Below are 25,396 nucleotides of genomic sequence, written 5' to 3'. Positions count from 1 at the left end.
GCAGAGGAATTCCTGCTCTGAGCAGCTCAGAGAGGAGGGGCAGGACGTGGCAACCCACGGGAGAGTGGGACAGGAGTGGGTTTTGTGGGCTTGCTTTTCATTTCCCATCAGGGAGAACCCCACTGGCAGTTTAGCAAATCACCTGCTGGGGTCACTTTGGCCAGGGATTTATCTGCTGGGGTCACTTTGGCTCCTGCTCTGACCTCCATGCTGCTTCGAGCTCTGCAGACTGATCTGCCCCCACGATTTCCACGTTTTCCACAGGGTGTCTCCCCCCAACTCTGCATTTACTGCCAGAGCCATTCAGAGATTTTCTCTGAACCATTGGTGAGAAGCTATCACAAGCTTTGCAGATAAATTCAAATCTCATTCACCCGGCCCTGCAGTGCAGAGTGGTGGCACCTCCTGGCACTGCCCCCTGAGCCCCCAGGACGTGCCAGCAGCTCGCCCTGCCCGTGCCCTGAGCCCTCTGTGGCACCTCCCTGGCCACGCTTGGAGCCCAGAGGATTTAGGACTTGCCTTAAAAGCAATCATCATAGTCTTACTCATCACTGTTAATAATGATGTTACTGCTTCTTAATGATGCACAAAACTGTCAGGATATGAGAGATATGAAACTATTTTCCATCAGATTTAAGTGTCAAATAACTGCCAGGGATGTTGGCGAGGAGCATTCTCCCTGCCGGGAGGTTCCGCTGTTGTGCTGCTCCAGGTCTCCTTTCCTCCTTCACTTAGTTGTGGATTTCTGCTTGAAAAGTCAGGAAGTTTCTTAAGGTCAAGCAGAAGCATTTTGGTTTTTTTAAACGAACAGATAAAATTATTCCCATTAATGAAAGCTGGAGGTCTGCACGCTGAGATAATGACACGAGGTAATCAAATCTCATGCTTCAGGGCATAAACTGATTAAGTGCGAGGGCCAGGACGGCCTCTCAGTGCCTCGGAGAAGCGAAGGGCACCAAGTGAACAACACGGGGCAGTCCAGGGTCTGCAGAGCTGTGCTGCCTCTGGGACAGTGCCACACGGCTGTGGCATCCCCTGTGCCCCCTCCCAGCGAGGGGACCCCCAGACAGCCCAGAGCCCCTCCAGCCCCGCCTCACATGGGGGGCCCTCGGTGCTTCTGTTCCAGGGCAGGGCTGGGTCAGCAGCGAGGACACCCCAGTGCCCTGCCCTGGTGCCAGGGAGGTGCCACAGAGGGCTCAGGGCACGGGCAGGGCGAGCTGCTGGCACGTCCTGGGGGCTCAGGGGGCAGTGCCAGGAGGTGCCACCACTCTGCACTGCAGGGCCGGGTGAATGAGATTTGAATTTATCCTGCAAAGCTTGTGATAGCTTCTCACCGATGGCTCAGAGAAAATCTCTGAATGGCTCTGGCAGCCCTAAGTGACACCCGGGGAAATCCTGGGAGCACAGCAGTCCTGCCCATGGGCCGTCCCTGGGCTCCCCGAGCTGCAGGGACACTGAGGACACCTTTTCATCGGGGTTTTGAAGGCAGGAAGGTGACAGGAGGCAGGACGAGCTCGGGGTGGGGTGTGCAGGGCTCAGCAGGGCACTGGGAGCATCGCTCCCCTCGCCCTGCCAGCACTGGGGGCACAGGGTGGCACTGGGGGGGCTGGGGGGTCCCTTCCACCCAAAGCACCCCAGGGCTGATCCTGGCAGCATCCCCAGCTGTCCTGGATGGGGCAGCACGCCCACAGCTCTCTGGTCTCACAGGCTGCTCAGGGCTGTCACGTTTGATAAATGAGCTCCTTTATAAATGCAGAGTTGAATTTTGGCTACCAGTTCGATTCCATGGAGCTGGAAATTGGGCAGTGCTTCGGGAGGACAGCAATAGATGGCAGATTTTGGGGAATTAATTTGCTTTTCAAAGCGCTCTGGTTCCCAGCCTCATCAGAAATCCCTTACTGGTGAGCTGGGCACTGGGCAATTGGTTTGACTCTTGTGAGCCTGAAGGTGCCTTGGGCCATCCTGTGGTGCTGAGGTTCCCTCCTCCTCCTCCTCCTCCTCCTCCTCCTCCTCCTGGTGGGGTGAGGGTGAAGCTGAGCCCCGTGAGCCTCACAGCAGAGCTGCTGGTGGGACGTGCTGGGGTTTCAGGCAGGACCCTCTGTGCCTGACCCCTGGGCAGGGGGCTCTGCTCTGGGCTCCTGCAAACAGCTTTTCCTCAGGTTATGGCCCGTCAGCCTTCCCACCTCTGAAATCCTGCCCAGCCTGGGGAAGATCAGATCCTCCTGCTGCAGCCAGACCCTTCTGGATGTACTCTGGGAGATGAGGCTGGGCCCAGCCTGGCTGTGTTTCCCCTGCCCGAGCTGCAATCCACTCTGGGCAGCGGAGCCACCTCAGGCTGGCTCTGCCCGCCCTGCCCCGAGCTGGGCTGTGCCGCCCCGTGGGCGAGTGCTGGAGCCCGTGGGCATCGCCAGACCCCTGGAGACCCGGGGGCAGCGGGATGTGCCCGCTGCTGGGGTGCTCCGGGCTCCTGCCCCCAGCCCACCTCCCTCCATCGCTGCTCCCACTCCTCCAGGAAAGCTCCGGCCCCCACCCATCAGAGCAATCCTGCTTCCCAAGGGGCCAGAGGAAACAAATCAGCTTTAAAGTGCTTAAAGCCGAGAGCAAACAACAAATCAGCCTGTCAGAAAGTAAAAATAATCCCCCGAGTCGACCCTGCAGCCTCCCCCATCCGCCAGAGCTGCGTTAATTATGTCGTTCTTCATGTAATGCCCATGTCTGCACAGATCCAGTTTAATTCTGCTTTTAATCACTATTTTCACACTTACTCTTGGCACACGGGGAAGTTGTCAGTTGTTGGGTATTTTTATAGCTGGAATACTGAATTTAATCCTTTTTCTCTTCCCCAGTAAGAGATGCTAAAAACCTAGTTCCTATGGACCCTAACGGCTTGTCAGATCCCTACGTGAAGCTGAAACTCATCCCCGACCCCAAAAACGAAAGCAAACAGAAGACCAAAACTATCAAGTGCTCCCTGAATCCTGAGTGGAACGAGACATTTAAATTGTAAGTACGAGGAAAACGTTTCAATTGGTAAAGGTAATTTTCTCAGCACCAAGAATGAACGGGACTTTGTTTGCTGTGATGTAATTATTCAGAGGCATTGAGCTGGTTCCACTGAGAAGTGACTTTTTGTTCTGTGACACAGAAGCACCCAAACCTCTGCCCTGACCCTGCTGAGAGCAGAGTGTGTCCGGGCAGGAGCTGCCTGTGGATGGGGTGTGCCTTGGAAATCAGTGCTGGAGACCTCAGCAGGCCCTGAGGACCATCCCCTCCCCTGGCATCCCTTGGGCAGGGGGGCACGGTGGTGGGGCACAGCTCAGGGTGAAGCCCTCCCTTCCTCCTCTCTTGCAGCCAGCTGAAGGAGGCAGACAAGGACAGGCGGCTGTCCGTGGAGATCTGGGACTGGGATCTGACCAGCAGGAACGACTTCATGGGCTCCCTGTCCTTCGGCATCTCCGAGCTGCAGAAGGCAGGAGTGGATGGATGGTGAGAGGTGCCTTTTGGCCACCGCCGCGGGCACAGAGCAGCCCAGCCTGCAGATGGCACCGGGGCAGCCCCTCAGCCCCCCTGCCCCGGGCACCCGGCCCAGCTCCTGGAGGGGCTGCTGCACCTCTGCGGCTGCCATGGGGTGTCTGAGTGGTACCAGGGCTGCCATGGGGAGTCTGTGTGGCACCTCTGCGGCTGCCATGGGGTGTCTGAGTGGTACCAGGGCTGCCATGGGGTGTCTGAGTGGCACCTCTGCGGCTGCCATGGGGTGTCTGAGTGGCACCAGGGCTGCCATGGGGTGTGTGTGTGGCACCAGGGCTGCCAGGCTGAGTGCCCAGCACGGGCTGGCTCTGGGGGCCTTGGGCAGTGTAGAGGAACTGGGTGGGGTGGGTGCCTGACGTTCCCCCCCTGCACAGCCCCAAAAATATCCTAGGCTAGCTCAGAGGTAAGCAGGCTGTGAAGGGGAGGAACATCAGGAGATGGCAAAGATTTCCAAAAGAGGCTCTTACCCCAAAATATGTTGGTTCAGCTCTCTTCATTCTGTGGTGTCCATGTGCAGAGCCAGGCAAAGAGCACGAACAGGAAATGTCAGGGGTCTGTAGAGACTTTGGAGCCCTGAGCCGTGTTTCAGATGCAACAGCTGCAGTTAATGCAGGGAAGCAGCTGGCAGGCAGAGCCTGTGCTGGGCAGGGCTTTGTCCTGGGCACACCCAGCCAGGATCCAGCCTGGCTGCACATCTGTGCCCATGCAGGGTGGAACTCTGGCACCTGGGTGGGGTTCCCTTGGTTTTGGTAATTGCTGCTTAAGCTTTTCTCCTCCTTTGGAGGAGCATCCTGTCTGTGTGCTGGGCTTGGCTGTGCCAGGCACTTTCTCCTCTCCCTCAGGAGTTTTCATAGAGGAGCACAGAGGAAAGAAAGAGAAAACAACTTCCATTTCTGCTCCTTGTTTTCCCATGTGGAATATGTTTGGAGAATTGTTTCCCTGGGGTGATTGCTGGGCTGGATTCTGGTGAGGATTGTTTGAGCCTGGTGGCCAACCCAATCCAATCCAATCCAATCCAATCCAATCCAATCCAATCCAATCCAATCCAGTCCAACCCACTTGGGGCTGCACTCTCAGAGAGGGTCAGGAGTTGTGAGTTAGATTTGGGAGTTAGAAAAGTAGGTTTGTAGTTTTAGTATCCCATTTAAATAGTCTATTAATGTATTATAGCACATTTATAATAATAAAGAAATCATTCAGCCTTCTGAACTAGGATCAAACATCACCATTTCTTCCCCCCAGGTTCAGCTGCATTTCCAGTAGTTGGCAGTGCCAGCCCGTGCTGTCCCCGCGGGCAGTGACGGAAGGGGCGATGTGCCCGTGGCTCACAGGAAACTCGAGTCTGTCGGTGGCTCTGGGCTCAGGACTGCTCTGGCAGCAGTGCTGTGTGCCCACCACAGCACTGCCCAGCTCTGGGGGTCCCCAGGACAGAGAGGGACCCCAAAACATCCCCCTGGCCACTGGGCGACTGGGGCTTGCCAGGGAGAGGGTCTGGGGGCTCTGCTGAGCTGGGCAGGGTCCCGGGGCGCGGGGACACTGAGGCAGAGCTGTGCTGCCCCCTCAGCCCTGGCCCACGTTCTCTCTGGCCCAGGTTCAAGCTGCTCAGCCAGGAGGAGGGCGAGTACTTCAACGTGCCCGTGCCTCCCGAGGGCGAGGAAGGCAACGAGGAGCTGAGGCAGAAATTCGAGGTGAGTTGCTTTTCCTTGCTCCCGGGGCTCTCCACGCTGCCTGCCGGCCTGCCGTGCCACCAGGGCAGGAGGCTGTGTGTCTGTCTGTGTGTGTGTGTGTCTGTGTGTCAGGGCAGGAGGCTGTGTGTCTGTGTGTCTGTGTGTCTGTGTGTCTGTGTGTCTGTGTGTCTGTGTGTCTGTCTGTCTGTCTGTCTGTCTGTCAGTCTGTCACGGCAGGAGGCTGTGTGTCTGTGTGTCTGTCTGTCAGGGCAGGAGGCTGTGTGTCTGTCTGTCAGGGCAGCAGCAGCTGTCTGTCAGTCAGGGCTGTCAGTCTGTCTGGGCTGTCCCAAAGGGATTCGTGGCTCCCCCTGTGCTTCCCTGCGGTGCCGGGTGCAGTCACAGAGGCTCACGGGGCAGTAGCGGGGGTGGGCTGGATGAGCCCCCCGGTTACCTGGGTGTGTTCGTGCTGCCCCTCCCCTGGTGAGGAAGAGCCACGGGCAGGCTCTGCCCCAGAGGAGCTCCTCTAGCCCTGGGCACGGTGTGGGGCAGCATGGCATGGGCACAGGGGTGACCATGGGCACAGGGTGACCATGGGCACAGGGGTGGCCATGGGCACAGGGGTGGCCACGGGCACAGGGGACTCCCAGTTGCCCTGGCAGAGGTTAACTGGGAAGCAGCAGAGCAGTGCCATGTGCCAGGACTGGTGACTCCTCCAGTGCCTTTCTTGGTGCTGTCCCCACCAGGCCCATGGCAAAGGCTCCCAGCGCTCAGGGTGGGTTCTGAGCTGGGACAGAGCTGCTGGGGTGGGATTTTGGGAGCACCCCTGGGTCTATAATGCCCGTTCTCCCTGCTGCCCCCAGTGAAGTTTCCCTCCCCTCACCTTTGCAGAGAGCCAAGATCGGGACGGGCTCCAAGGCTGCGGATGAGAAGACCAGAAATGCCATTTCCAAACTGGACAACAACGGCAGCCGGGACCGCATGAAGCTCTCGGATTTCAACTTCCTGATGGTGCTGGGCAAAGGGAGCTTTGGCAAGGTGAGCTCCCAGTGCCTGCACTGAACACTCCGGGGCACTGGGAGCACTGGTGGGGGACTGGGAGCACTGGTGGGCACAGGGATCACCAGAGATGTCTGATGGGACCAGCACAGACTCCATCCTTTTGGGAAGCAGGGGATGTGTCTTTAAAGCTCTTTTTCGTTTGGTTGGTGTTTTCTTCTCCTCCAATAATTACAAGTACATGGGAACATTTTAATTAACTTCCCAGACCGGTTGTGAGCAGTAACAGAATTTCATTCTCCTGGTAATTATGTGCCTCGGAGCCTTCATTTTTCTTGGGGTCTTGCCAAGTCTCTTGATTTCCACTGGGGGTCCCAGTGCTCCAGGGAACGCTGGGGCTCTGCTGCAGTGTTTGCTGGTGGGAGGGCTGGCCCAGCCCCACTGGCATCAGTGAGTTGCCTTAATTGCAGGGAATATTGCTGTGCCTGCAGGCTCCTTCCTCAGGCAGGGAGCAGAGGTGGGGAGGGTGTGCAGGGATGCTCCCCTGAGCACAGGGGTGCAGCAGGAGCATCCCCTCCTTCCCAGCCTGGCTCTGGAGCTCTGGAAGGTCCCATCCCTTCCATCCCTTCCTCCCCAGCCTTCTGCTGGCCTTGGAGCTCTGGGAGGTCCTGGCTTCTCCATGGGCATTGTCTCCCTCTCAGAGCTCCGGGGAAGCGTTTGTGGCAGGCAGGGAACCTCTGGGGAGGCCCTGGCAGTGCCCAGAGCCTCGGCCCTGAGCTCGGCGTGGTCCCCGTGCCATGGGCTGGCAGGACAGCCCCGTGCTCGTGGCCGTGCTGCTGTCTGGCAGAAATGTCCCCGTCCCCTCCCTGCCAGCCCCATCCCTGCCCGGGCAGCGCTGGCATCTGGAGCCGCTGTGCTGGTGCCGTGCCCCTGCCTTGGTTTGACAAACACGAGCAGCAAACCCTCGGCCGGCTCGGCCTTACGTAAGGGAATGTGTGGCAGAAACTGTTCCTGGAACAGAGTGTTAGAAATATGCTAATTAGCGCTAATTAAACCAGCACGTTGGTTTCTCTGGCAGATGCAGCCTCGCCCTCACGTGTGCCTGCGCTCCCCCAGGCATCCCTGCTGCCCGGGCACCCCCGGGTGCCACGGCTCCGTGCCCGCCTCCGGGCGTGCCAGCGGTGCCAGATGTTCGGGAGGGGCTGGGCAGAGGTGCCGGGAGCAGGGGGAGCTGCCTGGCTCCCCAGCCCAGCTGTGCCCAGCTGTGCCCAGTGTCCCTGGCCCTGCCGTCCCCATCCGAGGCGGCACCGTGTCCTTCCCTCCCAGGGCTGGCACTGCTCCTGTGCCCGGCTGCCTGTGCCAGTCCCTGCCGGCCGGGAGAGCTCCTGGGCACAGCCTGGGTGTCTGAGGAGCCTCTGTCTGTCTCTGTTAACCCTTTGGCCCCAGGAGCTCAGCTTTGCTCAGGATTTGCTGGCCAGGGCCAGGAGCAGCACGCCGGCCTCGCTGGAGCCTGCCAAACTCGCTTTCTCTGCGCTCAGAACCCTCCAGTCCTTGTGCTGGATCATTCCCAAACAAATAGTCTGTATTACAGGGATAAATCAAGCTAAGCACCAGCCTCTTTCCGCCCCAGCACCCAGTGAAGGGGAATGCAGCCTGCACACGAGGCCCCGGGCCAGGCCCGGCTGGAAAGCGCCTCTGCCTGGAGAAGGGGCGCGGGCTGTGTGCCCCTGCCCCGGCGTGCCCAGCCCAGCACGCGATCCCTGCCGCCCGGGGCTGCCCGGCACGGGGCTGGCACCGGCAGGGAGACGCTGCCACGGCAGGAGAGGCTTGGCACAGCCTGCCTGGGTTTGCTCTGCTGTGGTATAAACAGAGGAAAGTGGAACGTGCCCGGTGCCTCGTGCAGGTGATGCTGGCCGAGAGGAAGGGCACGGACGAGCTGTACGCTGTGAAGATCCTGAAGAAGGACGTGGTGATCCAGGACGACGACGTGGAGTGCACCATGGTGGAGAAGCGCGTGCTGGCGCTCTCGGGGAAGCCTCCGTTCCTGACCCAGCTCCACTCCTGCTTCCAGACCATGGTAAGGGCTGCTGCCCCTGCTGGGGCTGCCTGGGCTGGGACCCTGGGCTGGGACCCCGGGCTGGGACCCTGGGCTGGGACCCCGGGTGGGAGCCTGCCACTTCGAGAGATGGCTTGGAATGGTGTCAGGCCAGGCTGGACGGGGCTTGGAGTGACCTGGGGGAGTGGGAGGGGTCCCTGCCCATGGCAGGGGTGGCACTGGGTGGCATTTAAGGTCCCTTCCACCCCAAGCCATTCCAGGATTTTCTGTTCTCTGTATATATCTCTGCGCTTGCCAAAGCAATTGTGTGTTCTCTGCCTTGGCAGCCTCACACCTTGCCCAGTTCACTGGCAAAAGTGGCTCCGGGGCCAAAATGTGGGTGTGTGCCATGGCAGTGTCGTGCACAGCAGCTGCAGCTGAGGTGTGCTCACCAGGGAGTGCTGCTGACTTTGGAGGTGACGTCCCAGCCCGCAGCATCCCTTATGGCTCAGCAGCAAAGTGCTGCACTCTTCCCAGACTCATTCCCCTCAGCAAAGCCCTGAGCAAAGGGAGAAACCCAGACCAAACTGCAGGAAATCCACTTTTCCGTGGCTGTGTGACTGGGTTTGCGTGAGTCAGGAGTGGAGAGGGGGACGGGCACCTTTAATGCAATAATGCAATCCCTGCCCGGCCCTCCAGCAGCCTGTGAATGAGAATGCCCAGGTGCAGTCAGTGGAGCCAGCAGAGGGAATCAGCAGAGTCCTTTGAACGGTGACAATGCTTTCCAGGAGGATTACGTTTTAATATTGTCCCAGAAATTTCATTTACCAAGCACATTGAGTGCATTTAAAGCCTGCGGCCCGGCTTTGCAGCGCAGCAATCAGAGTGTGGCAGGAGCAGCTATTCCACACAGCGTCTCCCTGGCATCTGACGTGAGATTATTCCTGCCAGACCTATAGTGGCTTAATAGTAATCGTATTTGTAAGGTAATCAAAATGTATAGCAGGCTGCATTATCAAACGCTGGCACAAAGCACTTTGATTTCTGGGAGCACAGTCCAGAGCACAATTCTGCACCGGGGCTGTTGGCTCAGCGGCTCCAGGAGAGAGAAAAGCCCCAAATCTGCCTCCAAAGGAAAAGGCAGGATGAGCAAGGAGAGAGCTCCTGCCTGGGGCTGGAGGTGCTCTAAGAGGCCCCAGGCTCTGGGAGGGGGCTGGTCTGGGGGTCCCTGGGGGTCCCCAGGTGAGCCGGGCCTCTGCTGTGACCTCTGGGCACGGCAGTGAAGGGCACAGCAGCCACAGCCACGCTGAGATGAGAAATCACAGAATCCTGGCATGGTTTGGGTTGCAAGGGACCTTGAGGATCACCCATGGGCAGGGACACCTCCCACTGTGCCAGGCTGCTCCCAGCCCTGTCCAGCCTGGCCTTGGGCACTGCCAGGGATCCAGGGGCAGCCCCAGCTGCTCTGGGCACCTGTGCCAGGCCTGCCCACCCTGCCAGGGAGGAATCTCTCCCTAATATCTAGTAAGGGGTGGATGGGGAGCGTGGCTGTTGTCTGGCTCTGCCTCTTGCTCCCGGCTGCAGTCAGGCAGGGGATGGAGCAGTTAATCAAAGAGGCACTGAGAGGAGCCCTGGCAGTGCCATCCTGGCTGCCCGGGGCCGGGGCAGTGTCGCCAGCTCGGTGCCAGGCTCTGCAGTGGGTTTCCATCTGCATGCTGTGCTGCTGCTCAGCGGGTTTGGGTGCTCCAGCCTTGGCACGGGCAGAGCCAGGACAGCTCGGTGCCCGTCCCCGTGGGCAGCCCAGCCTCTGCCTGCCTTGGGCACGGCTCTGCGGGGCACCGGCGCTCCCTTCCCCACCCAGGGGAGGAGAGCTCAGTCCTGCTTTTAGAGCTCAGCTGGCTGCTTCAAGAGCCCGTCCTTTGAATGCTCTTCCTCCCTGGAGCAGATCGATATATTTAGGAGGCAGCTGCAGCGAGCGGCGCTGCCGTGGCCGTGCCTGCTCAAGGTGACATTGGCACACGTGGCTGCCCGGGGCTGGCCGGCCCTGCCAGGGCTGTGCTGCACTCAGGGGTGCTCCCCAGTCCCCAGGCAGTGAAAAGCCAAATTCCCCTCTCCATCCCGTCAGTGCCAGTGTTGTACACAGCCCCATTGCCCCAGTGCTGCTGTGCTCCATCCCCTGGGGCTGCCCCACGGCTGGGGGGCTGTGCTGGGGCAGCAGCTGCTGAGCCAGGATCCTCTGCTGGGCACTGCCAGGCTGGGAAATGCCCCGCGGGTTTCCCCTCAGCCCTGGTTATGGCAGTGCCCCAGCTGCACCTCTCGTGGGCTCCCTGCCCTTCCTGGGCTTATTCAAGGAGGAAAGGAGCACTGGGAAATGTTTTGTTCTGTAATGCTGCCAGTCTGCAGCTCCTGCAGCGCTCCAGCTGCCATGTCCTTCCTTCTTCCCTTCCCTTCCCTTCCCTTCCCTTCCCTTCCCTTCCCTCCCTCCCAGCTCGGATGTGGCATCCTGGCGTTGGCGCTGGGCTCTCCTGCATGGAGTGCCCGTGTCCCTCCATCCTTGTCCCCAGTCCCTCTGCAGCTCTCCTGGAGCCCCTGCAGGCCCTGGCAGGGCTCTGAGCTCTCCCTGGAGCCTCCTCTTGCCCAGCTGAACATTCCCAGCCTGGATCCAGCCCTGGGAGCAGCTCCATGGCCTCCTCTGGGTCCCTTAACCCGCTGTGAATGTGGCCAGATGCCTCAGCCCGGGCTGGAAGGAGTGGGGAGAGGCTGGAGCTCCCTCCTGCCCCCCAGCTCGAGCAGGGGTCCCCTGCAGACCTGTGCAGCCCCGGCCCTGCCCTCCTGGCAGAGGGCTGGAGTGTCCCACACCCTCCTGGGCATGGCCGAGCCCTGGTGGCTGTGGATGCAGTTTGGTCCCCATGGGAAGTGCCCGTGTCTCCGTGCATCCCTTGGCTGAAGCCCTGGAGAGCCTGGGGAAATGCCAGCAGGGCCCTGCAGGACAGCACTGGAAATGGCTTCTGCCAAGAAGAGCAAACGTACTCCTGGGAAGTGAAAAAGCTCTGGTTTAGGGATTCTTCCTCCTGCCCTCTCCAGTGGATCTGTCTGCGGAGGGGCAGAGCTGCAGTCCTGAGCGTCCCCAAGGAATTGGTGCTTGCTGGACAGCAGCCCTGCAGCCCGAGGGAGGACAGGGATGGTGTCTGTGTTTCCCTGGAGCGACAGACTGCAGCAGTCCCCTGGGGCAGGTTCCCTGCTCTGGTAATCCCGTGCTAATTGCCCGTTTTTCTTCCCTCAGGATCGCTTGTATTTTGTGATGGAATACGTGAACGGCGGGGACCTGATGTACCAGATCCAGCAGGTCGGGAGGTTCAAGGAGCCCCACGCTGTGTAAGTGCAGGGTCTGGCACCTCTGCGGTAGGTGTGGGATGCACCTGTGTCACAGGGGTGGAAACAGAGTCCCAGGCTTTGCAGTGCAGCTCCTGGGCAGGAATCAGGAGTGGGAGGATGCAGAAGAATTCTCTGTCTGATGCTGGTGCCTCCACCTCACCCTTGGGGCGCATTGTATGAGGAATTGAGCTAAATAGATAAACGCAGGTAGATAAAGGCACGAGGCAGGGAGGTGTGGAGGCTTCCTGGGAGCCACCAGGCCTCTGCCCTGCCTGTCCTTCCCCAGGGGACGAGGCAGGGTTCGGCTCCTCTGCCAGGGTGGCCACCCCGAGTGTTAACTGGGGGCTCTTGGCTCCTGCTCCTTGAGAGCTGGGCAGAGCAGGACGCATTCCTGAGAGCCTCCAGATGCTGCCAGCAAACCCAGGAGTGCTGAGCAGAGCCTGGTGGGCTGAGCGGGTGTCTGGCAGAGCCCTCAGACCCGGACTGTGCCCACGGGCAGCGTGGCAGGGATGTCTGAGCCACAGCCAGCGTGTCGGGAGGAGCAGCCGTGGCTCCGGTTTAATTTGGGCAGCCAGAAGTGACAGCCCCCAGCAGCCCGGTGGCATCGCTGCCCGCTGCCAGCTCCGGCTGCCTCGGGGCCTCCCCTGTGAGCCTCCCCTGGCATTTCCCTGCCCTGGCTGCCCTATCCTTCGGTCACATCTGCCTGACGCCTTTCCTTCGCTGCCACCCGACTGGGAAGCTGTTCATTTATCTCCTTTCATTATCAGTCTTCCTTTTAAACCTCCTCTTCCAGATTCTACGCAGCAGAAATAGCCATCGGGCTCTTCTTCCTGCAGAGCAAAGGCATCATTTATCGGTAGGTTCCTCTCCCTCCCTCCCCTCTCCAGAGCTCTGCTCCGGGCTCCTGCCCTGCCCCAGCCCGGGGCTCTCCCTGCCCGTGCCACGGCTGGGCTCTGGCAGCTGCCCACGGGTGGAATGGCAGGATCCTTAAGGCTGGAGAAGACCTGTGGGATCACTGAGCCAGCCGTGCACCCGTGGGGTGCCCCTGCTTGGGGGAGGTTCCTGCTTTACCCCGCTCCGTGGGAAGGCAGCTCTGGTTCTATCCTGTTCCCTGTGTTCCTCTCCACACAGCACAAATGCTCCCTGGCACCTGGAGCAGCTCCCAGCCCCGAATTTGGCTGCAGGGCACTGCTCTCTTACCACTGCCCCTGGCCGGTGCCGCTCTGTCACTTCTGCTCCAGCCACTGAGGCTTCTCTGCGGTTCCCAGCGTGATCCCAGCGCCCGGAGGCAGCTGGGTCACTGCCAGGGGTGGGACCAGGCTCACGGGCTGCTGCTCCAGCTCTGAAAGCAGCACTCTTCCCTGCCTGGGAGAGTTCCCAGAGCCCAGGGCGGAGCAGAGCATCCTAATGAGTGTCAGATCCCATTAAGGGCTCCGGGAAGGGAGATGCCAACAGTGCTGCTGGAGTCAGGAGATGCTAAAGATGAAAGAAGTGGAACAAACTTGACGTGAGGGCTGGTTTTTGCTGTCAGCTGCTATGGAGAGATTCTGGGTCTGCTGGTCCCCAGTGGCTCCTCTTCCTTCCCTCCTCCAGATCCGAATCCCAGCTCATGTCTGTCTGCCTCAGGCCTGTCAGGGCTCTGAGCACTGACACGAGAATTAGAAAATACAGCCTTGAACCCAGCAGGAACGGCTAAACTGCACCAAAATCCCAGTGTTTGCTACACAAGTGTCCTTGAGGCTGGAGCATCCACCTCTGGAGCTCCGGGCTGGGATCCGGATCCGGGGATCTGAGGTTGGATCCACCTCAACAGTTTGGGCAAAGGAGAGGAGCTCCTGGGGCTTGGGTACCACAAACAGCTGTTCTGGGCTGAGGATCAGAGGCAAACACAGCTCAGGTGAGGCAGGGACTTGTGCTGAGTAGGTGCTTCTCCGCCACGAGAGCTCCAAGTGCACTTTGATTTTCACAGGAGTGAAAGAAAAAAATCAATTAAATCGGTCTCCTGCCAGATGAGTGCTTTCCATCGCTCTCTTCAAAGCGCTGTGCCCAGCACAGCATTGCTGTGGGTTAAAAGTCAAATCAGCACTCCATCCTGACAGACCTCTGGGTTATTTTCACTCGTTTCCCCGAATATTTTCCTACAAAGGGCCGGGGTGTGGGGCGGGCACGGCCCAGCCCTGCAGGGCTCTGCACCGGGTCACGGCTCTGCTCTCACCCTGCAGAGACCTGAAGCTGGACAATGTGATGCTGGACAGCGAGGGACACATAAAGATCGCCGACTTTGGCATGTGCAAGGAGAACATCTGGGACGGGGTGACCACCAAGACCTTCTGTGGCACCCCGGACTACATCGCGCCCGAGGTAGGGACAGAGCGGCCGATGAGCCCCGTGCTCCCGCTGCTCCTGCCCTTTGAGGGGTGACCTCGCTCTGGGCAGCTTTCCTGCTTGGACAGGGGTGTCAGGAATTCTCCATCAGCCCGCAGAGTTCCTGCCCCCGGCACTGTGCATCCCCACATCCCCCTGAGGGAACGGGGATGCTGGATCTGCCTCCCTGTTGTGCCGTGTCCTGCTTCCACCTCAAAGGGCAGCCCAGCCTCGTGCTGCCCTCCCTGCCGTGTGCTTTCCCTCTGGGGCTTCTCCCGTGCCCTCCCTGCCGTGTGCTTTCCCTCTGGGGCTTCTCCCGTGCCCTCCCTGCCGTGTGCTTTCCCTCTGGGGCTTCTCCCATGCCCTCCCTGCCGTGTGCTTTCCCTCTCTGGGGCTTCTCCCGTGCCCTCCCTGCTGCCAGCTCTGTGCCTGCTCTGTCCTTGGCACGCTCAGACCCACTGCAGGCTGCTCCCTTGACCTGGGAAGGACAAACGCAGGAGCTCAGCTCTGCCCCTCACTCTGTGTGATAGAAGGGTCAGCACACCACGACCAGTGAGCAACAGGGAGGTGTCAGTGGATAATATTTTCATGTGGAGTGGGAATCCTTAGGTCTCTCCACCTCGCTGTTGGCAGTGAGGGGCCGTGTGTCCAATGGGGAGAGGCTCCCCATCCATGGCTCTAGATCCCCACAAAATGATTTTGCATTCAGTTGTTACTGATGTGATAGAGTCACACGTGACACTTCCATGAAGTGCTGTATGAGCACAGTTTAATGCCAGGCGTGTGAAATTCAGAGAGGTAATTATTCTCAAATGTTTGTTCCCTTCACTTAAAGGTATCCCTCTAAAGTCTTTCTGCTGAATTTGCAATGATGAAGTTGATATTTATTCATTTAAATGTTTTAGAGAAAGATTCTCTTTGCTAGGACATCAATGCACTTGTGTGCTAAACCACATTGTGCCTGCTGCAGCCAGAGGTTTCCCATCATTGGATCCAAGGTGTGCTGCATCCCTCATCCCACCAGGATTAATTCTGGTGCTGCTGGTGCAGAGCCTGTGACTGTGGGTGATTAATACTCCTTCAAGGCAGGACAAATGACCAGCTCTCCGTGTGTTTGCCTGAGCGTTTTCACTTTGACTCTTATTTCCTTCGCCTCACTGTAATTTGTCTTTTTCCGAAAGAACAGCAAATGGGAAATTAGGATGCAAATCACTTTGGCCCCCAGGGAAAGCATTAAAGCCTGCTGCCCGTGGCACCCAGGGGTGCAGTCCCACTGCCTGGCTCTGTGCCTGTGGTGCTGCACCCAGGGAAGGGCACTGCTGCCCGTGGCACCCAGGGGTGCAGTCCCACTGCCTGGCTCTGTGCCTGTGGTGCCAGGGCCACGCTCCAGCCGGGCCCTTGTGCTGCTCCGTGCTCTGTGCTGGGGCCGGGTGGCTGCACTGAAGCTCCTGCAGTCCTGCCTGCAGCCTGTCCTGCATTTGCCTGGCCCACGGCCAGGCCTGTGGCTCTTCCAGGCTGGGCTCGGCATGCCAGGTGACAGGGACAGCCTGCACGGGGCCGTGTGTCACCGCTCTGAGCACAGCTGCTCGTCACCTGTGTCACCTGCGGGGCTGTGTCACCTGTGTCACTGTGTCACTGTGTCACCTGCGGAGTTGTGTCACTGTGTCACCGTGTCACCTGCAGGGCTGTGCCACTGTGCCACTGTGCCACCTGCAGGGCTGTGACCTTCCCAAACCAGCCGTGGGGCACTGCACAGGACAGGGGATTTCTTTCAAGCGCTCTTTCCTTTCAAAGGCCTTTGTGGTGCGAGCTGCTCCCACCCAACTGAATTTCCCAGGGGCTGGTGAGGAGCAGGGGGAGGGCTGGGGTCCCTCGGGGGAGGGATGTCAGTGCTGGCGGGTGTCCCAGGGCCAGCCCCGTGCCGGTGCCCCGCTGCAGCTGGAGGGGCTGTGCCCGTGTCCGGGCTGGGCTGTGCTCTGCTGCCCCTGACGTGACTCTTGGTTTTGCCTTGCTTGCAGATCATCGCCTACCAGCCCTACGGGAAGTCGGTGGACTGGTGGGCGTTCGGAGTGCTGCTCTACGAGATGCTGGCTGGCCAGGTGACCCACTTTGAATTGATCCCCGTGGGCTGGGCTGTGTTCCACGTGGGCACGGGCTGCCGTGGGGCTTGGCACGCGGGGCAGCTCCTGGGGCTGGGGTGACCCTGGCGGCACAGCCCCGGGACCGCAGTGACAGGACTCGAGTGGCACGCCCGGCGCTGGCTCCGTGGCCAGGGCGGAGCACCCCGGAGCTGTGGGGTCCAGGGACGCCCCTGAAGCTGTGCCTGCTTGGCTCTAGGCTCCCTTCGAGGGAGAAGACGAGGACGAGCTCTTCCAGTCCATCATGGAGCACAACGTCGCCTACCCCAAGTCCATGTCCAAGGAGGCAGTGGCCATCTGCAAAGGGGTAAGGGCTGGCCTGGCTGCTCTGCTGGGCTGGGGGTGCGGGGAGGGTGAGCCTGCACCCTGGGGTCCCAGCCCACCCCGCTGCTCCCAGCATGGCCGGTCTGACCCTCTGGGGCTCGGGTGCCTGTGCCCTCCAGTGCTAAAGCCACAGCTTGTGCTGCTGTGTGGGCACTAAACCCAGGTAAAAGAACACCTGCGTCCTCCCGTGCCCCCACGCTGGGCAGAAAGAAGCTGGCACTGGGCAAGGGCAGGGCCAGGAGAGACCCGGGCTGCTGGCTGGAGGGTGGGAAGGGGGGCTCCTGCCCAGACACCCCGTGCCCCTCCAGGTGAGGACAGGGCAGCTCTGTGAACCTTTGCCTGAAATGAAGAATGATGCTCAGGGAAAGCAGATGTGATTCCCAAACAGTTTTCCTTAGATCAGATACAAACCCTTCATCCTTCCACTTAGCTGTGATAAGTTGCCCTTCAGGACAACCTGAAGCTCTGCTAGTGTCTCCAGGAGATCAGGGCAGCATTTTCATTATCCTGTCTCTTAATTTGCAGCAAAGCTCTGCCTTGCCCAGCACACCGAGCTGGGCTCTCCATGGACTGGGCCTAGGCCTGACTTAATTGCAGCCCGAGTTAATTTGGGATGTGATGAATAAAGGCTGGCGAGGTCCTGATGTTGTTCTGTGTGCTTGGGACTGAGCCTCATCTCACCCCCAACGCCACACACTGCTATAAATAAGTGTTTGTGTAGGAATTTAAGAAATGTTTGCTTATAATAGTTAATATTGAAAATATCTGAATGTTCTCTATCTCAAAATAGTGTTTCTATCTCCAAATGACACATCCTGCGCTTCACGCTCCCACTGCGGCATTTCAGAGCCTCTTCCTGGCGTTGCCAGGATTCTGAGCTGCTGCTAAAGAGGAATATTCACTCGTCCCGTGGGGAAAAGCTGCTGCAGGAGTTCCCCCCTGGAATGGGCACCGGGAGGGGGTGCTGCCCTGCCACAGTCAGCAGGGTGCAGGAAAATCAAGCCCTTCGTTCAGAAACCACTGGGTGGCTGGAGGGGAGTTCCCACAGAGGCTGCCAGCATCTCCCATCCCCTTGCTGGTGTTGTTTGGGATGTAAAGGGAAAACCCAGCGAGTTCCTGGTCAGGCAGGGATGGGGACACCCAGAGCTGCTGAGCGTCCTGGTCACCAGGGATGGGGACACCCAGAGTTGCTGAGTGTCCTGGTCACCAGGGATGGGGGACACCCAGAGCTGCTGAGTGTCCTGGTCACCAGGGATGGGGACACCCAGAGCTGCTGAGCGTCCTGGTCACCAGGGATGGGGACACTCAGAGCTGATGAGCATCCTGGTCACCAGGGATGGGGACACCCAGAGCTGCTAAGCGTCCTGGTCACCAGGGATGGGGACACTCAGAGCTGATGAGCATCCTGGTCACCAGGGATGGGGACACCCAGAGCTGATGAGCGTCCTGGTCACCAGGGATGGGGACACCCAGAGCTGATGAGTGTCCTGGTCAGGAAGGGGTGGGGACACCCAGAGCTGCTGAGCATCCTGGTCACCAGGGATGGGGACACCCAGAGCTGATGAGCAACAGCTGCCCTGTGCTGCCAGCTCCCGCTCTGATCTCTGCCCGATGGCAAAGGCATGGGGCATTCTACACAGGATTTTGGGAATAATTACAGGTGTTTTGGGTGGCAGGCATGGGATGCTTTCCACAGGATTTTGGGAGTAGTTACAGGTGTTTTGGGTGGCAGGCATGGGATGCTTTCCACAGGATTTTGGGAGTAGTTACAGGTGTTTTGGGTGGCAGGCACGGGATGCTTCCCACAGGATTTTGGGAGTAGTTACAGGTGTTTTGGGTGGCAGGCACGGGATGCTTTCCACAGGATTTTGGGAGTAGTTACAGGTGTTTTGGGTGGCGTTTCCCCCGGTGCTGCTGCCTGAGGAAGGCCCACCAGGGCTGCAGTCCGTGCTGCTGCTGCAGTGTTCAAGAGGCCAGGACGTGTCACCTCTGCCACCTTCCCAGGCTTCTGGGATTTGTTCCTGGTCTTTTATTTTATAGAGGGCTGCGTGCTGCAATGCCAAGGGAAACTGAATTATTAATGAAAAACAAGTTGGAAAGATAATCTTGCTGCTGTTTCTGGTGGCCCCTGGCCTGGCTCCCTGCTTGAGGACGGGCTCTGCAAGGCTGCTGCTGATGCCAGCCACATCCTCGCCCTGAGCAGAGGCTGGAAAATGCCCGGCCCAGCCTGCAGAGCCTGCCAGGCCCTTGCTGCTTGTGGAAGGCCTTTCCAGGGCGATGCTGCCTCACGGAAGCTGCTCTCCATCACTTTTCCAGCTGCAGATGCTGCCACAGCTGGAGCCAGGGATGCAGATCTGTTTGCTCACCGAGCACTTGGTGGCTCTGCTCTCACCTTGTATTTGCTGGAGATTTTTTGTCTTTTCAGGGTTGTAGGTTTGGGGTTTTTTCCCCAGGGTCTCCCTTGCTTTCAGTGCCCTGTTCAGCTGTTAAAGGTGGGCTTTCCTGAGCAAGTTTGCTCTGTGCCCTGGGGGTGGCACCTGCTGGGAGGTGCCCCAGCTCCTCCTGTCCCTGCCGGGGCTGTCACAGACCCCAGCCCTGGGACACAGAGCCAGGCGTGCTGCACAGCCCAGCGCCAGGATGAGCTGCCCTGCTTTTAATCAAGCAATGCTTTTGTTGGATGAAGCTCATATTCTCCATCCTTATCACCGGCTTGTGCATCCTTGGGATCTCCATCTGATCTCTGAACAAACCCTGCCCCAGGATATTAATGTTGTACAGCTGCCCGCAGTTCCTGAGGCCCCTTTCCCTTCTTGAGCCAGTGAAGAGGAGAAGTTTAGATGATAAACAACATTAAGGGACTGTTTGTGCCATTCTTCCTCCAAATGGACTCTCTCATTAGAAATCCACCTCGTGTCTGTGCTGCCACAGCTCCAGAGGTGAGGGGGCTCTGCTTCCAGGGCTGAAGGAAGTTTTGGAGGGCAGATTGCCCACCCTGAAGGGGCAGTGGGGTTTGCAGTTAACTCTGCAGGTGCTGGGAGGTCTGTGCCAAGCTGAGGTACCGCTGGGCAGCCTGGGCTGCAGCCAGCTGCTGAGGGAGCCCTGCCAGCTCCCCGGGCTTGTTCCTTGGCAAACCAGCTCCATTCCCAGATGGAAAGGGGGAGTGCCCATCCCACCAGTGCTCGTGTACCTGCAGATGCACAGCCTGCCCTGGCACAGCACTGCCAGCCTCCCCTGGCCCTGAGTCGCTCCGGTTCTCCCTCAGTGGCCTCTCCTGGGAGCACCTGCAGCATGCGGCCCGGTGGGGTGTCCAGCTGGGAAGCAGCTCCCTGGGGACTCTCGGGGACACCGGGGAGCAGGGGGACGCGCCGTGACCGCTTGCTGCTCCTGTCCCCAGCTGATGACCAAGCACCCCGCCAAGCGCCTGGGCTGCGGCCCCGAGGGGGAGCGGGACATCAAGGAGCACGCCTTCTTCCGCTACATCGACTGGGACAAGCTGGAGCGCAAGGAGATCCAGCCCCCCTTCAAGCCAAAGGCTGTAAGTGTGCCAGGGCCCCGGGGCAGTGCCAGGGCTCCTCTGGGGTCCCAGTGCCAGGGCTCCAGTGTCCCAGTGCCAGTGCCCCCGGGACAGTGCTGGGATACCAGTGTCCCACTGCCAGGTCCCTCATGCCCCTCAGTGTCCCAGTGCCAGTGCCCCTGGGACAGTGCCAGGTCCTTCAGTGTCCCACTGCCAGGTCCCTTCACTGTCCCACTGCCAGGTCCCCTCACTGTCCCACTGCCAGGTGCCCTCAGGGCCTGTCCCAGCCCCGCTGGCTGCTGCTCCTCCTGGCAGCCCCTGTCTCCTTGTGGCCGTGTCCCCTGGCACCTGGCAGCTCCGCTGGGGCAGGAGCAGTCCCTGGTGCCCGGTCCCAGCTCTGTCTTTCGGGTGTGGGAGCTCCCCACTTTCAGTACCTGGACCCCTCTGGGTTGCAGCCTGTCTGTTTTGTCACCTGTCGGTCTGTTGGGTTTTTCCTCCCTTTTTCTCAGATCTTTCTTTTCTGTAATCCCACCTTTATTTTGCTGCCCAGCTCAGCTCAGCGTGCCTGGGGGGCAGCAGAGCTGGGTTTCAGCACAGCCTCTCTCCAGCTGGGAGGGGGCTGAGCCTGGCTCCAGGACCCCCTGGCTGCTGCTCCCCAGCCCAGCCTGGCTCTGCTGGGAGAAGAGCCGGGGGTGCAGCTGGGGGGACAGGCAAACCCAGTGGAGGCAGCAGCGATGGGAGCTGTTTGGCAGAGACGGGAATGCTGGGGTGCTCCTTGTCCCCGTGTCTGCAGTGACACCAGTGCAGGGGTGTCCCTGCCCACAGTGTGTCCCCAAACTGCCTGACCCGTGCTGTCCCTGCTCTCCCTGCCCTTATGCACACGTGGGAGCAGGGATGTCCCTCCTGGATGTCTCTGTTTCTCTCTCTTTGTCACTGGGGGGCCGGCAGGGTCACAGCAGTGCCCAAATCCCTCTGTGGTGCTCCAAGTCCTCGAGGCTTGCATTGTTCTGTGCTTCCCCTGGGTGCCCTGGCTGCAGGGCCCCAGCTGGGCACTGGTGCTTCCCAGAGAGCTGAATGCACCCCGGATCTGCTCTCGTGGCTGACATCTGTGATCGGTGTGGGGACATTCCTTAATCCTCCTCCAGGTCAGCTCAGAGGCCGGGAGTGCTCCGTGTGTTCTCCTGCAGCCTGCCTGTCCCTCTGCCCATAACAACCTTCCTTTTCCTCTGCTTTACAGATGCCCTGCTCCTTTGAGTGCTTGGAAAAACTCTGCTTTCAGGGAAAACGTGCACTGGGAGTTCCTTTGCTGGAGGGTGCTCGGTGCCTTTAGCTCTGCTCTGTCTCTGTGCCTCTCTGCTCCAGCAGGTTTTTCCCTCCCACAGCTCCTCTCCTGGCTGATCCCGGCGCAGTGAAACCCCTGTGGTGGCTGGCAGAGCCTCCACAGCCCCAGGGATGGGGCAGGGGTGCTGCCCTGGGGAGCTGCCCCTCACCCCGGGGCTGCCCTGCCTGTGTCTGGGGCTGCTGGCCGGATTTCGGGCAGATGTTTTTCGGCAGGCTCCCCTTTGCAGGGTGCTGTCCTTGCTGAGAGCTGCCCTGCTGGGTGAGAGCTGTGCCCACGCTCAGAGGGGCAGGGGCTGCTCTCCCTCCTGCCCAGAACGGGCAGGCACAGGGTGGGCAGTGCAGGAGCCCGGGTTTCTGCTGCTCCCCTTTCCCTGGAGGGCAGGGAGCCCTCAGGGCTCTGCACCAGTAAGGACCAGCCTTACTGGGAGAGCTTTGGTATTCAGTGCAGCGCTCGGAAAGGTTTGGGGCTGTTTGAGCCCCGTGATTTGTCTGGGGGTGGGCTCTGAGCCTTGTGCCAGGGATGCTGAGGTACAAGGGGGATCCAGGAGCTCCAGCTCTGGAGGGATCCTGCTCCATACCCGGCTTCACTCAAGGGGCACCACTGGGTTGTTCTGCACAAGTCCCTGTCTCCTGAATCCGTAGCTTCTGCCATCTCCCACCTCTGTGTCCATTTGCCAGTGGAGCTGCTGCTGCTGTGTCCCTGCACCCATCTCTCTCCTCTGAGCAGCTCCCCAGTGCCACTGCCTGCCCTGGGCAGGGGCAGAGCGTTTGGTGCTTTGCAGTGAAAAACAACTGAATTCCATCAAATCACTTCCTTACTGCTCTGCTGCTTTAAACTCTGCAAATGCTGTGCTGTTTTAAATGTCTCCTCTCTTTAGAAATCCCTCTGACACCAGCCCTGGGAGGGGAGGGGGACTCTAAGCTGCCGGCTGTCGCTTCACAAAAATTCTCTGTTTGATAGGACAGGGAGATTAACAGCAGCTGATTTGGGATTTAGGGAGGATTAAGACAACTCAGGTACCTGCTGATAGCTGATATTTCCCCAGCAGTGCCTCTGTGCTGGGAAAAGCTGTTTCTGTGGTGCCAGCCGTGAGCACAGGGATGGGAGCGGGGCTCGGACACTGCTCGGAGGTTTGGGGGTGACAGGGGGGATGTGGCCCAGTGCTGGTGACCTGGGGCTGCCCTGGTGGCCACACCAGAGCCAAGTGCTGCTGCACACAGGGCTGCTGCTGGCCTGGCTCTTTGCCTTGGCTTAAGTCTATCTTGTTTTCCTTTTATTTTTTTACAGTTAGCATCTGTAAAGGTCAGGCTGCAGTAATTGTCTGTACCCAGAGCTTCAAAACAAGGAATAAGATGTAAATGAGGGTTGGGAGCCAGTCCCTGCCTGTCTCCAGCCTTCCCCTTCTGCAGTCCCTGCTCAGGCCTGGGATCAGCAGCCCGGGGAGCAGAGCCCACCCAAATTGTCCCCAGGCTCGCTGTGCCCCTCAGAGGCACCAGGAGCTGGTGTTGGGGTGAGCTCAGGAGCTGGTGTTGGGGTGAGCTCAGCCCCTCCTGGAGCCTCAGAGCCCTGTGCTGCAGCAGCCACCATCTCCTGGCCACGTCCCCGTGGCTCTGCGGCCCCTCTGCAGTCGGGGCTGGGGCTCAGGGGGTTCCTGGGGGTTCCTGGGGGTCCCGGGGGTCCCGGGGGTCCCAGTGCCTGCCCAGCCCTGCTGCTGGGGAGGGATCCACGCCCTGCCAGCAGCTCCATCACTCCCAGCCCGCGCCTGGCCGCAGCTCAGAGCCAATTCCCCAATTCCCAGGAGCTCCTGAGCTGCTTTGAGCTTGATTAACCTTTATCACAGAGCAGGAACGAGACAGAGCAGGGGCTGCCTTGTCTTTGGTGCTTCTGACGTGGGGCTCTGCTTGGCTGCTCCCTGCTCTGGCTGGTGCATAACAATTCCTTTCCTGGGTCTGCAGTTACCCTGGGAGTGTATTTACACTCCCCTGCTCTCCCTGTCTCTTGTTGAGATAATTATTGTTTTTGGTATCTAATTACTCCTTTACTTTACATAAAGCCTAGTGATTTGAAAAGTCTCATTTTGAAAGTACTGAAATCACACAGCAGAGCCCAGGATTATTCACAACAGCATGGGTGGGGGGGGGTTAAAAATGGCTTTTAATCTAATAATTTTAATTGCATAAATTAATTTCCCCCTAACTGCTGGGAGTTAATTAATATTGAAAGGCCACTTACAGACCTGGCTGTGTAGAAACAGCAGCTCCATGCACGGGGGGCTTTGTACCTTAGCTCAGCCTGTGCAGGGCGAGTTCTAACATTTGCATAAGTCATTTCCTAATTAGTTGGGATTTAAGGATTGCGGGGCTGACGCTGGCCAGGTGGATGTGCTGAGGTCAAACACCTCTGCTGATCCAGGCAGGGCTTGCTCTGGGAGAACCGGGGTGCTGCAGAGACCCTGGCATTCCCCAGACGGGTCGTTCAGCCCCATTTTTGGGGATGGGGCAGGAGCTTGGCTTTCTCCTGAGGGGAGGGAGGGTCCCACAGCAGGAGCCCTCGCAGTGGGAGCTCCCTTCGGCAGCAGCAGGGATCAAGGACGTGCTGGAGCATCCCAAATGGAACAAACACAAGTGGAAGGCCCCACTGACCCCTGGCCAGCACAGGCACCCCAGTGTGGCCCAGGGCCGTGCTGTGACCCAAATCCCCCTGGCTGAGACTGCCAGAAGAGCCCTGGTCCTGCCCGGGGAGCAAGGAGCCAATTTCCAGCCCAGAGCAGCACCAGCAAGGTCAGACCTGCCCAGAGATCCTGCAAGGTGGGATTGTGGCTGTGCCACTGGTCTGGGACAAAAGCCTGGGAAATCGAGGCTGTCCAGCACCTCCCCTTGGTGTGGGAACCAGGGCGGGTGGCTGCAGCATCCTCAGCTTCTTATGCTCCTTGATTGCATCCCAGGGATCAATGGCAAATATTTTATTGTGCCTTTTGTCTCTATTTGAAATCAGGCAGGGAGGTGATTAAATACCCGGCCATCTTTGGAGCTGACAGGTTTATTTCTGCAGCTCAGGAGGAAAAGCCACTCTGTGCTGGCTATAAATATTAGACAGGACACCCCGGGATTTATGTGAGATAAATTCCCACCCTCCCCCTTCCCCCAGTCAGGATGGAGGGACGCCTGCACAGGAATATCAGACTAAAATGAGGAGTTTCTCACGAGATGGCTTTAGATAAATGTGAATATCATATGGCATCCGTGTCCCTTGAGCAGGGGCTCAGTTTGGGAAGCTGTAGAGGAGGTGCCCGTGCAGGCAGTGACCTTTGCTGCCTGCAGCAGCAGCATCCTCCCTGCTTCCCTCACCCAAACCTGGAGCCTGGAGCTCCCCTCCTCCAGGCCTCGGGCTGGGCTGGGCTGGGCCCTCTGTAAACTCAAGGGCAGCTTTCAGCTGTAAAGTACTGATTTTACCCATCCATTTTATCTGCAGCCAAACAGAAAGTCCAGAAATTCCACACAGCCAGGCAGGAAATACCATGGATAGATGCAACTTTTCAAATTTTCCATCCACACACTCTTACCTCACCGCGTGATAGTGAGAAATCCCTGCTTGCCAATTTCATATTAAAATATATTTGTGCTTCCTATTCCAATAACTGGCAGCCTCTCATCAGCATTCATTTTCCAATCCTTCTGAGGGGCTTGCTGGTTTGATTGTTTAATTTTAATTTCTTTTCTAAGACAGCACATTTCTCTGTAGCCACAAGGCAGGCAGCACTGTCAGACACGGCACGGGGGCTGCCCTGAGGCTGCCAGGGGATGCCAGGGGATGCCAGCGGGGCTGGGGGCCCTGGGAGGCTCTGGGGGTGCCCTGGGAGCTCTGGGGGTGCCCTGGGAGCTCTGGGGGTGCCCTGGGAGCTGTTGGGGTGCCCTGGGAGGCTCTGGGGGTGCCCTGGGAGCTGTGGGGGTGCCCTGGGAGCTCTGGGGATGCCCTGGGAGCTCTGGGGGTGCCCTGGGAGCTGCTGGGGCACCCTGGGAGGCTCTAGGGGTACCCTGGGAGCTCTGGGGATGCCCTGGGAGCTCTGGGGATGCCCTGCAAGGCTCTGGGGATGCCCTGGCAGCTGCTGGACTC

The 25,396-nt window shown here is 59.2% G+C and overlaps 1 protein-coding gene across 6 annotated transcripts in view; it reads left to right on the top strand.

Annotated features, from left to right (window-relative positions):
* The window catches only part of PRKCB (protein kinase C beta), an 89,619-nt gene that overhangs the window by 52,976 nt on the left and 11,247 nt on the right, over positions 1-25,396 (top strand). For all 6 annotated transcript variants that reach the window (XR_014958497.1, XM_085592018.1, XM_085592020.1 and 3 more), the window contains 11 exons: positions 2,847-3,003; positions 3,352-3,486; positions 5,120-5,216; positions 6,084-6,230; positions 8,095-8,268; positions 11,510-11,601; positions 12,395-12,457; positions 13,824-13,962; positions 15,984-16,064; positions 16,303-16,410; positions 19,822-19,962. Coding sequence is in view for 5 of the 6 variants with exons in the window: in XM_085592018.1 (XP_085448144.1) it covers positions 2,847-3,003; positions 3,352-3,486; positions 5,120-5,216; positions 6,084-6,230; positions 8,095-8,268; positions 11,510-11,601; positions 12,395-12,457; positions 13,824-13,962; positions 15,984-16,064; positions 16,303-16,410; positions 19,822-19,962 (1,334 nt within the window). In the remaining variant the exon portion in view is untranslated. The remainder of the gene's footprint in view (positions 1-2,846; positions 3,004-3,351; positions 3,487-5,119; positions 5,217-6,083; positions 6,231-8,094; positions 8,269-11,509; positions 11,602-12,394; positions 12,458-13,823; positions 13,963-15,983; positions 16,065-16,302; positions 16,411-19,821; positions 19,963-25,396) is intronic.

The sequence above is a fragment of the Lonchura striata genome, chromosome 14 (genome assembly GCF_050655825.1).
Source record: "Lonchura striata isolate lonStrDom1 chromosome 14, ASM5065582v1, whole genome shotgun sequence".
Classification (NCBI taxonomy): Eukaryota; Metazoa; Chordata; class Aves; order Passeriformes; family Estrildidae; genus Lonchura; species Lonchura striata.
Note: the sequence above shows the minus strand (reverse complement) of the source record. Positions and strands in the feature narration are given on the sequence as shown.